At 45.3% G+C, this 16,021-nt stretch overlaps 7 protein-coding genes across 7 annotated transcripts; all 7 read right to left on the bottom strand.

Annotated features, from left to right (window-relative positions):
* Positions 1–1,988: 1,988 nt before the first annotated feature.
* Positions 1,989–10,879, bottom strand: LOC113507351. The gene is made up of 4 exons (XM_026890212.1): positions 10,337–10,879; positions 6,179–6,188; positions 3,449–3,821; positions 1,989–2,577 (listed from the first exon to the last, which is right to left on the bottom strand). The coding sequence occupies exons 1-4, from the start codon at positions 10,632–10,634 to the stop codon at positions 2,263–2,265; spliced, it is 996 nt and encodes a 331-aa protein (XP_026746013.1). The 5' UTR covers positions 10,635–10,879; the 3' UTR covers positions 1,989–2,262.
* On the bottom strand, positions 4,321–5,311 carry LOC113507350 (histone H2B). The gene has a single exon (XM_026890211.1). The coding sequence runs from the start codon at positions 5,203–5,205 to the stop codon at positions 4,831–4,833; it is 375 nt and encodes a 124-aa protein (XP_026746012.1). The 5' UTR covers positions 5,206–5,311; the 3' UTR covers positions 4,321–4,830.
* Positions 5,964–6,791, bottom strand: LOC113507348 (histone H2A). The gene has a single exon (XM_026890208.1). The coding sequence runs from the start codon at positions 6,589–6,591 to the stop codon at positions 6,217–6,219; it is 375 nt and encodes a 124-aa protein (XP_026746009.1). The 5' UTR covers positions 6,592–6,791; the 3' UTR covers positions 5,964–6,216.
* Positions 7,092–10,322, bottom strand: LOC113507344 (histone H1C-like). The gene has a single exon (XM_026890205.1). It carries the CDS (start codon positions 8,531–8,533, stop codon positions 7,778–7,780), a length of 756 nt encoding a protein of 251 aa, XP_026746006.1. The 5' UTR covers positions 8,534–10,322; the 3' UTR covers positions 7,092–7,777.
* Positions 10,880–11,313: 434 nt separating the features above from the next.
* On the bottom strand, positions 11,314–11,978 carry LOC113507346 (histone H3). The gene has a single exon (XM_026890206.1). It carries the CDS (start codon positions 11,848–11,850, stop codon positions 11,440–11,442), a length of 411 nt encoding a protein of 136 aa, XP_026746007.1. The 5' UTR covers positions 11,851–11,978; the 3' UTR covers positions 11,314–11,439.
* A 402-nt stretch (positions 11,979–12,380) lies between these two features.
* On the bottom strand, positions 12,381–13,371 carry LOC113507349 (histone H2B). Its single transcript, XM_026890210.1, has one exon. It carries the CDS (start codon positions 13,263–13,265, stop codon positions 12,891–12,893), a length of 375 nt encoding a protein of 124 aa, XP_026746011.1. The 5' UTR covers positions 13,266–13,371; the 3' UTR covers positions 12,381–12,890.
* Positions 13,372–14,023: 652 nt separating this feature from the next.
* Positions 14,024–14,851, bottom strand: LOC113507347 (histone H2A). The gene has a single exon (XM_026890207.1). It carries the CDS (start codon positions 14,649–14,651, stop codon positions 14,277–14,279), a length of 375 nt encoding a protein of 124 aa, XP_026746008.1. The 5' UTR covers positions 14,652–14,851; the 3' UTR covers positions 14,024–14,276.
* Positions 14,852–16,021: the final 1,170 nt, after the last annotated feature.

Here is a 16,021-nt window from a genome sequence, read left to right as displayed (position 1 = left end):
TTCATACATTCCCGAACACGTAAAGTGAATGTCATTGGCCGGATTACATTTTGAGCGCAGTAGCCCCCCCGCTACCTAAGCCATTCTCTCGAATGATTCCGTAACAAGAACTTTATACGATTATTTTAGAACGTATACTGCTTAAACAGAATTTAAATGGTAAGGCATTATGATTTAAACAATTAATTTGTCTTTAATCCAGGATTATTGATTGAATCAATGAAAAACAGATGTTACATTATCATCAGCCGTAAGTGATACAGGTTTGAATTTATTTGATACAGGTTTGTAAAACACAATTACTTGAAGATGTCACCGTTAAACAAACTTCGTCTTTCTTTCTATATTTATTTTATGATTAAGGACAAATTTTATAAAACTGAAACTGCTACGATTATGGCTGGAAAGAGATGGATTTACTTCTCTAATATAAATATGGTACACACATGATACATCTACGCCAACTAAAGGCTGTTAAAACATTAAATGCAATAAATTAGATAATAACGTAAAATTTCATAAAAAATTAAAAAGCAAATGCGTTTTCCCAAAAAAATAATTCAACACTAAATTCATTCTCAGTCGTTACGCATCGGCCAATAAGAAGCGCTCTTTTTTCTTATTGGACGAGAGCCCGGGCAGGACACGCCCACTTAACGGGATGGGTATAAATATAGGTGCCCTTGATACTCTTATATATTATTATAATCGTCGGAGTCGGAGTCGGGAGTCGGGCAGTCGGGTTCGATACGATCCCCCATGAAGTTGAGTGCGTATAGGTGCGGCGCGTTACGTCGTGAGGTCGTCGAGGCGATCGGTGCGTCGATTTAAATCGGCGACGGCGTACTCCCGGTACCTCGGGTGTATATCAAAATGCATTTTTATCATTTAAAGTATATAGTTAGGGAGCATCGATGTCGACCCGTCAACAGGGAAGATATCGAAGATTTAAAACGACAACGTTTCGTTGATATTCGACAGTTGGAGTCGATAATTATCTAAGTAAAAGTGAACCGTCGTAAAACACACCGACTAGACCGTCGTCGTCGAGCTCGGTCTCCTCCCGTATAGTAGTCGAGAGCCTAAGGACGGACACGAATTCAATATATAACTCGGGATCGAGACGGGTCATCGGAAGATAATTCAGTTTGTGATTTAAATGAAAAAAATACGAAATAATTATAACACACAAGAAGTATGAAATAAAGGAATAATCCGCGTGAGATAGGCAAACGGTATCCGCGCCCCGCCGCCTTGGTGGTCTTCGCCGTCGTAGTTACTAGTTAGCAATATATATTATACGAAACGAAACTAAAGCAGGTACTATGTATGTAAAGACCCCCTAGAATATCGGGGACTAAGATACCTATTTACAATTCGTGTCTATGTTTTATTATAGATGAAGAATTATTATAAAATTCGTGACTGAATGAACGTGTTTCAATATTCTGTATAATAATAATATTTCATTTTCTTCCTGACCTCGTATCGTATGGTATACATTAAATCCATCTCTTTACTTATACTTTATTATCAATATTACCTATATTCAGTTGCGAGAGAACATATTAAATGTAATATCTGTCCCGCGCGCGTAGTAGCGTGCGTTCGGTTTGTAAAAAATAAAAATGTTATAAATTACGAACGAATTTTGCTTTAAGTTCACCTAACCCAACGAACACAAGTACGTACTATGTAGATACGCATCTTTCTATTCCAATAAATTATATTACCATACTTGTGATGTGATGATCCTCAATCAGGTCAAGGTGAGTATATATTTTTATGTACACAAAACTAGGTATATAGGAAGTCTGAGTGTTAAGGTACCTATATTTCGGTGGTGGATAAATCTATCATGTTACACATACACCTACTACTTATTTTTTTGATACATAATATATAATCGTATTATGGTTTGTGTGTGTGTTCGTGTAAAGTTGACGAATCGTCAAGAGAAACATTTTATAAAAAAAATATGAATCATATGCGGCCCTGAAAAGGGCCTTTTTGTTTGAGCGAGCGCCGGCGTCTTCTATGATATAGTAGAAGGCGGGCGGGCAACACTCTCGTCGTAGCCAGCAGTGGTAGTGTGTAGAAGTGCGAGCGAGAAGTGAGTGTAAGTCGCGTTAAGATAGTAATCGCACACATGACACTACACCTCCGTCGTCGTCGTCGTCGAAGACTCAGAAAACTCACAACGTACACACATACACACACACTCGCCGCGACGAAACAACCCGATGTTGTCGATTAGGTCGTTTAACCGCCGAAACCGTAGAGGGTACGGCCCTGACGCTTCAGAGCGTAGACGACGTCCATGGCGGTGACGGTCTTCCTCTTGGCGTGCTCGGTGTAAGTGACGGCGTCACGGATCACGTTCTCGAGGAACACCTTCAACACACCACGGGTCTCTTCGTAGATCAGACCGGAGATACGTTTGACGCCGCCTCTGCGAGCCAGACGACGGATGGCGGGCTTCGTGATACCCTGGATGTTATCACGAAGTACTTTCCTGTGACGCTTGGCTCCTCCTTTTCCCAGCCCCTTTCCTCCCTTACCGCGACCGGTCATCTTCTATGTATGTACGTTGACAACGAACGAACGAAATAAACACGATCAACGCCGTTTGAGCGCCGACGAGAGACTGTTTCGGTTACCGCCGTACCGCCGCCTTTTTATATCCTGCGCACGGGTCGCATCTAGACGGCGCGGGGCGAGGCGAGTGTGGCGGGAGAGGGACGAAACGCGACGACAGCGCCCCCACCATAGTACAAAATTTTGAGTTTTACTCGATTTTAATGTAGTCTCTACGCTGTATTTATTTATATTTTACTAGAAAAAAAAAAAAAATTACATTAAATTTTAACGGGATTGGATATATCTATCAGTTATCAGTATTATAAACCCCTACGACGTTTCGAAATCAGTTCTATCTAAGTATACAGTATTTAGCTTGTTGTGTGCTATGAAATAAGTTATATTAATACTAACACTAGTAGGTAACGAATTTAGTACAGTTCAGACTGTTACGAGTAATACGAGATATATATCTAAGGGTATTTTATATAGGTGCACTTACACACACATAAGTTGCATGCATGCATGCATGCATACATACATCTATTCTATTTGTATGTCATGCGTGATTGTCATATCATATTTATTTTTATATTCGATATTTCGAGTGAACGTTATTGACGCGTCTCGACATAAGAAACATATTATTTTTGATGATAATATATGAAATATATGTGGCCCTGAAAAGGGCCTTTTTGTGTTGTTATAACGACGATAGTAAGCTAAGCGCTGCGCACTGCAGCATGTGCCTAGCCACGGCGGCGTCGGTACGAAACGAAAGCACGCTTTATTGTTTTGTTTAAGCGCGCTCGCCTCGAATTCTGCGCGCCAACTGTATGTCCTTAGGCATGATGGTGACGCGTTTCGCGTGAATGGCGCACAGGTTGGTGTCTTCGAAGAGACCGACGAGGTAAGCTTCGCTGGCTTCCTGAAGAGCCATCACGGCGGAGCTCTGGAATCTGAGATCGGTCTTGAAGTCCTGAGCTATCTCACGCACCAAACGCTGGAAAGGCAGCTTGCGGATCAACAGCTCGGTACTCTTCTGGTAACGACGGATCTCACGCAGGGCCACGGTACCGGGCCTGTAACGATGGGGCTTCTTGACGCCACCGGTCGCCGGTGCGCTCTTGCGCGCCGCCTTGGTGGCGAGCTGCTTCCTCGGCGCCTTACCACCGGTGGATTTACGAGCGGTCTGCTTTGTACGAGCCATTACGTCGCGAATTAACGAACCCACACACAAACTAAATCAAATAATTTAATTCCGTATCGTCACGCGTCCGCACGCTACGAACGAACGATTGAGAATAAAAACCCACCGATGTTTTCCCTCCCTTTTATACGATACGAGAGCGCGCTCGCGAGCGCCCTCTGCTGTGAAATAAGCTTTGTTTCTCTTGAAACGTTCTCAAAGCTCGTCGCGGATCGTATTTATCGTAGCTCTCAATGCATTTTTCTCCAAGTACAAATGATTAAAAAACATTTAACTATGTTATACAATTTATTCGTTATAATTGTAGCGTAAATATTCGTTCGTTCGTTTTATTTATTTATTAATTAATTATAATAGAATACCACCAATTCATCACCTCCGAACCCTTAAAATGTATCTTACACCCGTAAATAGATAAGGACTTATATTTACGCGTATATTGTGTATGTATTGTGCACCTATGTATTGTATTAATTAATAAGCGTCTACCCAAGCGTGTAAGTAAGTAAGTTAGTAGAGAGGCGGACAAGTTTGTGATATTATTTTCATTTTCATATAAATCGTGTGTACTATCATCAACTTGTTATTGTATCAGTTTCGAGCTTCAATTTGCATCCTATTTATTTATTGTAGTCGATATTATGTAGAGGAGACGTCAAAACCAAAGAAACGTGAATATACAAATAGTTTCACATGAATAGATTTGTGGCCCTGAAAAGGGCCTTTTGTTTGATCATGATGTTCGCACCGACTTGTCGGGGTGTCTACATGAGCGTACGCACGGGCGTCCAGGTATCAATGATATATCTCAAATATGTACATAAACGCGTGCTGCGGCGGCGGGCGGCGACGCGTCGTGTTCGTTTCGTCTGCAGCAGCAGAACGAGAACTCACAACGACACGCACGCACGCACGCCGCACTCACAAACAACACATTAGGTACACATTCGATATACACATATCACACTGAACCGCACTGTAGCACATCGGACGATGACACGACTCGGCGGCGACGGACGATCCTTCACCTAATCGACCGCTCACTTGGAGCTGGTGTACTTGGTGACGGCCTTGGTTCCTTCACTGACGGCGTGCTTGGCGAGCTCGCCGGGTAGCAGGAGACGCACCGAAGTCTGGACCTCCCTCGAGGTGATGGTGGACCTCTTGTTGTAGTGAGCGAGGCGGGACGCCTCGGCGGCGATACGCTCGAAGATGTCGTTCACGAACGAGTTCATGATAGACATGGCCTTACTGGAGATACCGGTGTCGGGGTGGACCTGCTTGAGGACCTTGTAGATGTAGATGGCGTAACTCTCCTTCCTCTTGTGCTTCTTCTTCTTCTTGTCGGTCTTGGAGATGTTCTTCTGGGCTTTGCCAGACTTCTTGGCGGCCTTTCCGCTAGTCTTGGGCGGCATGTCGATTATAATACGACTTGTCAACTGTTATAATAGACGTAGAGATCACTTATCGGAACGTACGAACACGTTCCGAGCGTAGCTGGAATGAGAATACCCATCTCGAGATATCTTTAACCCTATATAATGGGTCCAAGCTTCATAACGTTGCGGCGGAGGTACCCTGTTCGACCGACGCTCTCGACCAATCACAACGCAGCTAGTCGAGTTCGCGGGGCGAGGTGCGAGGGGTGGGGAGGCATCCGTCTTGCGGCGAGGAGCCCGCCGAGGGAGAGGGGAGAGGATTTCTGTTTTAATTTTTTAACCAAACGAAATTTATAATATATATTTCGGAGAAGAAAAAGAAAAAAAAAAAAATTAAATTAAAAATACCATATAATACAGTCATCTACATGTCATCTAAATTGACTGACCGATTAAATCATTTTTTGATTATGTTTATTTACCATGTATAAATTTATATATCTCTCTCATAATAAATTCATAACCTATTTAATTGGAATATGAATCCCTTTTTATAGGTATGGTAATCAGTATTGAAGATCTTTATGATCTGAACCTAATCTGAATCTGAGTCTAGTAGTAGTAGTAGTAGTAGTAATAACCTTCTGTTGTCATTCATCCATCGATAGAAGACAGCTACCAATTTCTTACTCTTATGTATATATGTTATATATTATTATAATATAATATTGTATTATGTGACGTTACTCTCTCCAAAGAAACGGTCTTTCATTATATTTTTGACACGAATCATATTGTGGCCCTGAAAAGGGCCTTTTGTTTGGTCGGCGGCGGCGCAACGAGCCGATCGTAGAGCGACGCGCGCATCAATCGACATATGGCACAAGTTTACACGCTCGCACAGAGAGACACGCCGTGGATGCGTATATAATTATGGACATTATCGATATAAGCGCGCGTGCACTACAGCATAACGCACCCGTTGACACACACCACACACACGCATCACTGCAACGATGCTAGCGATTTGAATGACAAATCGATAGCTTAGGCTTTCTTCTCGGTCTTCTTTGGCAGCAGGACGGCCTGGATGTTGGGCAGCACACCACCTTGAGCGATGGTAACGCCGGAGAGCAGCTTGTTCAACTCCTCGTCGTTACGGATGGCCAGCTGAAGATGACGCGGGATGATCCTGGTCTTCTTGTTGTCCCTGGCGGCGTTACCGGCCAACTCGAGGACCTCAGCGGCCAAGTACTCCATCACGGCGGCCAAGTAGACGGGGGCGCCGGCACCGACGCGCTCCGCGTAGTTTCCATTACGGAGCAGCCTGTGTATACGTCCGACGGGGAACTGTAGACCGGCACGGTTCGAACGGGACTTTGCCTTCCCCTTGACCTTACCGCCTTTACCGCGACCAGACATGATGATTAGTATAAACTCGTTAACTCGAACACAACAAATAGGAACAACAACGCGTGCGCGCCGTTGTCGAGACGAATGTTGAATACCCCTAGTCGAAACATTTTCGCTTATATATAACACGTAGAGGCGCGTTACGTTAGCGGTAGGGGTACCGCGCTAGCCGTACGATTCCCTCCAATCGCGCGTGCGCGTTCGCCGCTTCGGTTGTCCCCGTCTCTTTCCTTCGCACGCACGAATTTTGGTTATGGTAAGTTTTAGAATGTGTGTAATAATTGAACGTAGTTGTAGACAATTTTTTTCTTGTTGTTTATATTTTTTTTTTCTTTAATCATAATTTACGTTTTATGTTTCAGAGTAATGGGGGGGTGCGGGGTGCGGGGTGCGGGGTGGGGGGGGGGGAAGATCCTTAAAAAAAACCCAAAAAAATTGCCGGCGTCGCCCTGCCGGGCGACGCCGGACGCCAGCCATGTCGGTCTGGGGCGAAAGGAATTCAACATAATATCAATCAATCAATCTATATTCATTCAACATACATAATTATACCTCTCTATCTCTCAAATCGTTCCCTTCTTGCTTCTAACATTTCCTTATTTATTCCTTCCTTCCTTCCTTCCTTCCATCCTTAGATCCTTCCATCCGCACAGGTTTACCTTTCAATCTCTATATTATACCTATACATAATATATTTACTTACTTCACCGCGCGGACCTGTACCATACATATTATTTACGGCTCACTATATATAATATATCAAGAGCCGACCATTATCTATCTATCTATTACCAATTATCTCTATCTCTATTCTCATCATTGACGCCAACAACAACATAGAGAAACAGTACCGGTCTAGTCACTCCGGACCGGTTACCGTGAAACTTTTGTTAGCCCTGAAAAGGGCTTTTTGGTTGCTTGCTTGCTAGCTTGCTTGCTTTGCCAACTCATAAACAACTGTTCACACTCACAATTGTTTACAAAGAGCGTTGAACGAAACACAACAACAACAACAACAACAACATGTACACAAACACGAACCCAGCGATCATCATACTCGTCTCGTCTCGTCTCAACGCAACGCAACGAACTATTCAAATCACTGAGTGTTCGCTCTGCGCTGCCGTGCCGTGCCGTGCCGTGTCTCTGAACACCGCTCTCGTAGCCGTGGGACGCGAGTTCGGGTCGGCGTCGCTTACTTCTTAGCGGCGGAAGCCTTCTTCGCGGCGGGCTTCGACTTGGGCGTAGCGGCGGCCTTCTTGGGTTTGGGCGCCTTCGGCTTCTTCGTCGGGGGCTTGGCGGTCTTCTTGGCCTTGGGTGCGGCGCCTCCCTTCGCCTTAGCCGGGGCGGCGGCCTTCTTCGCGGCGGCGGGCTTCTTCTTGGCGGCGGCGGCGGCCTTCTTCTCCTTGGCGCTCGCCGCGGCCGAAGCCTTAGACTTCGAGGGCGATCCCGAAGCGGCGGACGCGCTCGCGGCGGCGGCCGCGGCCTTCTTGGTCTTGGCTCCCGCCTGAGAAGCGGTGGCTTTCTTCGCCTTCGACGCTGCTGTAGCGGACGAGGCCGCCTTGCCGCCGGCCTTTCCGGCTCCGGCGCCGGCGGGTTTCTTCGCCGCGGCCGATTTCGACTCGAGTTTGAACGAACCCGAAGCTCCCTTGCCCTTGGTCTGAATTAGGACGCCGGATTCGACGGCGCTCTTCAGGTACTTCTTTATGAACGGAGCGAGTTTCTCGGAGTCGACCTTGTACTGGGCGGCGATGTACTTCTTGATAGCCTGCAACGAGGAACCGCTGCGCTCCTTCATCTCCTTGATCGCGCTCGTAACCATCTCGGATGTTTTAGGATGGGTCGGCTTGGCTTTAGGCTTCTTCGCCCCGGCGCCGCCGGCCTGTCTTGCTTGCTTCTTCGCCGGGGTAGCGGGTGCCGGAGCCTCGGTAGCTACTGCTGTGTCTGCCATTTTATGATGATAATAACACGTACGTACGTAAGTAAGTAAGTAAACAAACAAACGACGATAATAAAAGTGAAGTTATAGAGAGAGACTTAGATGTCGCCACTTTACTCGTCATCGAATAGCGTCGGTCAGGTACGACGAAACTTTACCGTAACGAGCGCCGCGGTCTCGCGCGACGATTTCTCGTATGAACGCTTGAAACTTTTCACTAACACGTATCTAATAAAATAAATTTTTATTTAGGTAAACTAGATAAAATATTATATATTCGGGTTCGATACGATCCCCCATGAAGTTGAGTGCGTATAGGTGCGGCGCGTTACGTCGTGAGGTCGTCGAGGCGATCGGTGCGTCGATTTAAATCGGCGACGGCGTACTCCCGGTACCTCGGGTGTATATCAAAATGCATTTTTATCATTTAAAGTATATAGTTAGGGAGCATCGATGTCGACCCGTCAACAGGGAAGATATCGAAGATTTAAAACGACAACGTTTCGTTGATATTCGACAGTTGGAGTCGATAATTATCTAAGTAAAAGTGAACCGTCGTAAAACACACCGACTAGACCGTCGTCGTCGAGCTCGGTCTCCTCCCGTATAGTAGTCGAGAGCCTAAGGACGGACACGAATTCAATATATAACTCGGGATCGAGACGGGTCATCGGAAGATAATTCAGTTTGTGATTTAAATGAAAAAAATACGAAATAATTATAACACACAAGAAGTATGAAATAAAGGAATAATCCGCGTGAGATAGGCAAACGGTATCCGCGCCCCGCCGCCTTGGTGGTCTTCGCCGTCGTAGTTACTAGTTAGCAATATATATTATACGAAACGAAACTAAAGCAGGTACTATGTATGTAAAGACCCCCTAGAATATCGGGGACTAAGATACCTATTTACAATTCGTGTCTATGTTTTATTATAGATGAAGAATTATTATAAAATTCGTGACTGAATGAACGTGTTTCAATATTCTGTATAATAATAATATTTCATTTTCTTCCTGACCTCGTATCGTATGGTATACATTAAATCCATCTCTTTACTTATACTTTATTATCAATATTACCTATATTCAGTTGCGAGAGAACATATTAAATGTAATATCTGTCCCGCGCGCGTAGTAGCGTGCGTTCGGTTTGTAAAAAATAAAAATGTTATAAATTACGAACGAATTTTGCTTTAAGTTCACCTAACCCAACGAACACAAGTACGTACTATGTAGATACGCATCTTTCTATTCCAATAAATTATATTACCATACTTGTGATGTGATGATCCTCAATCAGGTCAAGGTGAGTATATATTTTTATGTACACAAAACTAGGTATATAGGAAGTCTGAGTGTTAAGGTACCTATATTTCGGTGGTGGATAAATCTATCATGTTACACATACACCTACTACTTATTTTTTTGATACATAATATATAATCGTATTATGGTTTGTGTGTGTGTTCGTGTAAAGTTGACGAATCGTCAAGAGAAACATTTTATAAAAAAAATATGAATCATATGCGGCCCTGAAAAGGGCCTTTTTGTTTGAGCGAGCGCCGGCGTCTTCTATGATATAGTAGAAGGCGGGCGGGCAACACTCTCGTCGTAGCCAGCAGTGGTAGTGTGTAGAAGTGCGAGCGAGAAGTGAGTGTAAGTCGCGTTAAGATAGTAATCGCACACATGACACTACACCTCCGTCGTCGTCGTCGTCGAAGACTCAGAAAACTCACAACGTACACACATACACACACACTCGCCGCGACGAAACAACCCGATGTTGTCGATTAGGTCGTTTAACCGCCGAAACCGTAGAGGGTACGGCCCTGACGCTTCAGAGCGTAGACGACGTCCATGGCGGTGACGGTCTTCCTCTTGGCGTGCTCGGTGTAAGTGACGGCGTCACGGATCACGTTCTCGAGGAACACCTTCAACACACCACGGGTCTCTTCGTAGATCAGACCGGAGATACGTTTGACGCCGCCTCTGCGAGCCAGACGACGGATGGCGGGCTTCGTGATACCCTGGATGTTATCACGAAGTACTTTCCTGTGACGCTTGGCTCCTCCTTTTCCCAGCCCCTTTCCTCCCTTACCGCGACCGGTCATCTTCTATGTATGTACGTTGACAACGAACGAACGAAATAAACACGATCAACGCCGTTTGAGCGCCGACGAGAGACTGTTTCGGTTACCGCCGTACCGCCGCCTTTTTATATCCTGCGCACGGGTCGCATCTAGACGGCGCGGGGCGAGGCGAGTGTGGCGGGAGAGGGACGAAACGCGACGACAGCGCCCCCACCATAGTACAAAATTTTGAGTTTTACTCGATTTTAATGTAGTCTCTACGCTGTATTTATTTATATTTTACTAGAAAAAAAAAAAAAATTACATTAAATTTTAACGGGATTGGATATATCTATCAGTTATCAGTATTATAAACCCCTACGACGTTTCGAAATCAGTTCTATCTAAGTATACAGTATTTAGCTTGTTGTGTGCTATGAAATAAGTTATATTAATACTAACACTAGTAGGTAACGAATTTAGTACAGTTCAGACTGTTACGAGTAATACGAGATATATATCTAAGGGTATTTTATATAGGTGCACTTACACACACATAAGTTGCATGCATGCATGCATGCATACATACATCTATTCTATTTGTATGTCATGCGTGATTGTCATATCATATTTATTTTTATATTCGATATTTCGAGTGAACGTTATTGACGCGTCTCGACATAAGAAACATATTATTTTTGATGATAATATATGAAATATATGTGGCCCTGAAAAGGGCCTTTTTGTGTTGTTATAACGACGATAGTAAGCTAAGCGCTGCGCACTGCAGCATGTGCCTAGCCACGGCGGCGTCGGTACGAAACGAAAGCACGCTTTATTGTTTTGTTTAAGCGCGCTCGCCTCGAATTCTGCGCGCCAACTGTATGTCCTTAGGCATGATGGTGACGCGTTTCGCGTGAATGGCGCACAGGTTGGTGTCTTCGAAGAGACCGACGAGGTAAGCTTCGCTGGCTTCCTGAAGAGCCATCACGGCGGAGCTCTGGAATCTGAGATCGGTCTTGAAGTCCTGAGCTATCTCACGCACCAAACGCTGGAAAGGCAGCTTGCGGATCAACAGCTCGGTACTCTTCTGGTAACGACGGATCTCACGCAGGGCCACGGTACCGGGCCTGTAACGATGGGGCTTCTTGACGCCACCGGTCGCCGGTGCGCTCTTGCGCGCCGCCTTGGTGGCGAGCTGCTTCCTCGGCGCCTTACCACCGGTGGATTTACGAGCGGTCTGCTTTGTACGAGCCATTACGTCGCGAATTAACGAACCCACACACAAACTAAATCAAATAATTTAATTCCGTATCGTCACGCGTCCGCACGCTACGAACGAACGATTGAGAATAAAAACCCACCGATGTTTTCCCTCCCTTTTATACGATACGAGAGCGCGCTCGCGAGCGCCCTCTGCTGTGAAATAAGCTTTGTTTCTCTTGAAACGTTCTCAAAGCTCGTCGCGGATCGTATTTATCGTAGCTCTCAATGCATTTTTCTCCAAGTACAAATGATTAAAAAACATTTAACTATGTTATACAATTTATTCGTTATAATTGTAGCGTAAATATTCGTTCGTTCGTTTTATTTATTTATTAATTAATTATAATAGAATACCACCAATTCATCACCTCCGAACCCTTAAAATGTATCTTACACCCGTAAATAGATAAGGACTTATATTTACGCGTATATTGTGTATGTATTGTGCACCTATGTATTGTATTAATTAATAAGCGTCTACCCAAGCGTGTAAGTAAGTAAGTTAGTAGAGAGGCGGACAAGTTTGTGATATTATTTTCATTTTCATATAAATCGTGTGTACTATCATCAACTTGTTATTGTATCAGTTTCGAGCTTCAATTTGCATCCTATTTATTTATTGTAGTCGATATTATGTAGAGGAGACGTCAAAACCAAAGAAACGTGAATATACAAATAGTTTCACATGAATAGATTTGTGGCCCTGAAAAGGGCCTTTTGTTTGATCATGATGTTCGCACCGACTTGTCGGGGTGTCTACATGAGCGTACGCACGGGCGTCCAGGTATCAATGATATATCTCAAATATGTACATAAACGCGTGCTGCGGCGGCGGGCGGCGACGCGTCGTGTTCGTTTCGTCTGCAGCAGCAGAACGAGAACTCACAACGACACGCACGCACGCACGCCGCACTCACAAACAACACATTAGGTACACATTCGATATACACATATCACACTGAACCGCACTGTAGCACATCGGACGATGACACGACTCGGCGGCGACGGACGATCCTTCACCTAATCGACCGCTCACTTGGAGCTGGTGTACTTGGTGACGGCCTTGGTTCCTTCACTGACGGCGTGCTTGGCGAGCTCGCCGGGTAGCAGGAGACGCACCGAAGTCTGGACCTCCCTCGAGGTGATGGTGGACCTCTTGTTGTAGTGAGCGAGGCGGGACGCCTCGGCGGCGATACGCTCGAAGATGTCGTTCACGAACGAGTTCATGATAGACATGGCCTTACTGGAGATACCGGTGTCGGGGTGGACCTGCTTGAGGACCTTGTAGATGTAGATGGCGTAACTCTCCTTCCTCTTGTGCTTCTTCTTCTTCTTGTCGGTCTTGGAGATGTTCTTCTGGGCTTTGCCAGACTTCTTGGCGGCCTTTCCGCTAGTCTTGGGCGGCATGTCGATTATAATACGACTTGTCAACTGTTATAATAGACGTAGAGATCACTTATCGGAACGTACGAACACGTTCCGAGCGTAGCTGGAATGAGAATACCCATCTCGAGATATCTTTAACCCTATATAATGGGTCCAAGCTTCATAACGTTGCGGCGGAGGTACCCTGTTCGACCGACGCTCTCGACCAATCACAACGCAGCTAGTCGAGTTCGCGGGGCGAGGTGCGAGGGGTGGGGAGGCATCCGTCTTGCGGCGAGGAGCCCGCCGAGGGAGAGGGGAGAGGATTTCTGTTTTAATTTTTTAACCAAACGAAATTTATAATATATATTTCGGAGAAGAAAAAGAAAAAAAAAAAAATTAAATTAAAAATACCATATAATACAGTCATCTACATGTCATCTAAATTGACTGACCGATTAAATCATTTTTTGATTATGTTTATTTACCATGTATAAATTTATATATCTCTCTCATAATAAATTCATAACCTATTTAATTGGAATATGAATCCCTTTTTATAGGTATGGTAATCAGTATTGAAGATCTTTATGATCTGAACCTAATCTGAATCTGAGTCTAGTAGTAGTAGTAGTAGTAGTAATAACCTTCTGTTGTCATTCATCCATCGATAGAAGACAGCTACCAATTTCTTACTCTTATGTATATATGTTATATATTATTATAATATAATATTGTATTATGTGACGTTACTCTCTCCAAAGAAACGGTCTTTCATTATATTTTTGACACGAATCATATTGTGGCCCTGAAAAGGGCCTTTTGTTTGGTCGGCGGCGGCGCAACGAGCCGATCGTAGAGCGACGCGCGCATCAATCGACATATGGCACAAGTTTACACGCTCGCACAGAGAGACACGCCGTGGATGCGTATATAATTATGGACATTATCGATATAAGCGCGCGTGCACTACAGCATAACGCACCCGTTGACACACACCACACACACGCATCACTGCAACGATGCTAGCGATTTGAATGACAAATCGATAGCTTAGGCTTTCTTCTCGGTCTTCTTTGGCAGCAGGACGGCCTGGATGTTGGGCAGCACACCACCTTGAGCGATGGTAACGCCGGAGAGCAGCTTGTTCAACTCCTCGTCGTTACGGATGGCCAGCTGAAGATGACGCGGGATGATCCTGGTCTTCTTGTTGTCCCTGGCGGCGTTACCGGCCAACTCGAGGACCTCAGCGGCCAAGTACTCCATCACGGCGGCCAAGTAGACGGGGGCGCCGGCACCGACGCGCTCCGCGTAGTTTCCATTACGGAGCAGCCTGTGTATACGTCCGACGGGGAACTGTAGACCGGCACGGTTCGAACGGGACTTTGCCTTCCCCTTGACCTTACCGCCTTTACCGCGACCAGACATGATGATTAGTATAAACTCGTTAACTCGAACACAACAAATAGGAACAACAACGCGTGCGCGCCGTTGTCGAGACGAATGTTGAATACCCCTAGTCGAAACATTTTCGCTTATATATAACACGTAGAGGCGCGTTACGTTAGCGGTAGGGGTACCGCGCTAGCCGTACGATTCCCTCCAATCGCGCGTGCGCGTTCGCCGCTTCGGTTGTCCCCGTCTCTTTCCTTCGCACGCACGAATTTTGGTTATGGTAAGTTTTAGAATGTGTGTAATAATTGAACGTAGTTGTAGACAATTTTTTTCTTGTTGTTTATATTTTTTTTTTCTTTAATCATAATTTACGTTTTATGTTTCAGAGTAATGGGGGGGTGCGGGGTGCGGGGTGCGGGGTGGGGGGGGGGGAAGATCCTTAAAAAAAACCCAAAAAAATTGCCGGCGTCGCCCTGCCGGGCGACGCCGGACGCCAGCCATGTCGGTCTGGGGCGAAAGGAATTCAACATAATATCAATCAATCAATCTATATTCATTCAACATACATAATTATACCTCTCTATCTCTCAAATCGTTCCCTTCTTGCTTCTAACATTTCCTTATTTATTCCTTCCTTCCTTCCTTCCTTCCATCCTTAGATCCTTCCATCCGCACAGGTTTACCTTTCAATCTCTATATTATACCTATACATAATATATTTACTTACTTCACCGCGCGGACCTGTACCATACATATTATTTACGGCTCACTATATATAATATATCAAGAGCCGACCATTATCTATCTATCTATTACCAATTATCTCTATCTCTATTCTCATCATTGACGCCAACAACAACATAGAGAAACAGTACCGGTCTAGTCACTCCGGACCGGTTACCGTGAAACTTTTGTTAGCCCTGAAAAGGGCTTTTTGGTTGCTTGCTTGCTAGCTTGCTTGCTTTGCCAACTCATAAACAACTGTTCACACTCACAATTGTTTACAAAGAGCGTTGAACGAAACACAACAACAACAACAACAACAACATGTACACAAACACGAACCCAGCGATCATCATACTCGTCTCGTCTCGTCTCAACGCAACGCAACGAACTATTCAAATCACTGAGTGTTCGCTCTGCGCTGCCGTGCCGTGCCGTGCCGTGTCTCTGAACACCGCTCTCGTAGCCGTGGGACGCGAGTTCGGGTCGGCGTCGCTTACTTCTTAGCGGCGGAAGCCTTCTTCGCGGCGGGCTTCGACTTGGGCGTAGCGGCGGCCTTCTTGGGTTTGGGCGCCTTCGGCTTCTTCGTCGGGGGCTTGGCGGTCTTCTTGGCCTTGGGTGCGGCGCCTCCCTTCGCCTTAGCCGGGGCGGCGGCCTTCTTCGCGGCGCGGGCTTCTTCT

The sequence above is a fragment of the Trichoplusia ni genome, unplaced genomic scaffold (genome assembly GCF_003590095.1).
Source record: "Trichoplusia ni isolate ovarian cell line Hi5 unplaced genomic scaffold, tn1 tig00001707, whole genome shotgun sequence".
In the NCBI taxonomy this organism is placed as follows: domain Eukaryota; kingdom Metazoa; phylum Arthropoda; class Insecta; order Lepidoptera; family Noctuidae; genus Trichoplusia; species Trichoplusia ni.
The sequence above is the reverse complement of the archived record's forward strand: the minus strand, read 5'-3'. Positions and strand labels throughout refer to the sequence as shown.

What these genes read in the sequence shown, in the direction of transcription:
- LOC113507347 (XM_026890207.1), bottom strand. Translation starts at nt 14,651, where the DNA reads ATGTCTGGTCGCGGTAAAGGCGGTAAGGTCAAGGGGAAGGCAAAGTCC.
- LOC113507348 (XM_026890208.1), bottom strand. Translation starts at nt 6,591, where the DNA reads ATGTCTGGTCGCGGTAAAGGCGGTAAGGTCAAGGGGAAGGCAAAGTCC.
- LOC113507350 (XM_026890211.1), bottom strand. Translation starts at nt 5,205, where the DNA reads ATGCCGCCCAAGACTAGCGGAAAGGCCGCCAAGAAGTCTGGCAAAGCC.
- LOC113507351 (XM_026890212.1), bottom strand. Translation starts at nt 10,634, where the DNA reads ATGACCGGTCGCGGTAAGGGAGGAAAGGGGCTGGGAAAAGGAGGAGCC. An exon ending in CCAACCTGTGCGCCATTCAC is followed by an intron (nt 2,578 to 3,448) that starts GCGAAACGCGTC and finishes GTACATACATAG; the next exon opens with AAGATGACCGGTCGCGGTAA.
- LOC113507346 (XM_026890206.1), bottom strand. Translation starts at nt 11,850, where the DNA reads ATGGCTCGTACAAAGCAGACCGCTCGTAAATCCACCGGTGGTAAGGCG.
- LOC113507344 (XM_026890205.1), bottom strand. Translation starts at nt 8,533, where the DNA reads ATGGCAGACACAGCAGTAGCTACCGAGGCTCCGGCACCCGCTACCCCG.
- LOC113507349 (XM_026890210.1), bottom strand. Translation starts at nt 13,265, where the DNA reads ATGCCGCCCAAGACTAGCGGAAAGGCCGCCAAGAAGTCTGGCAAAGCC.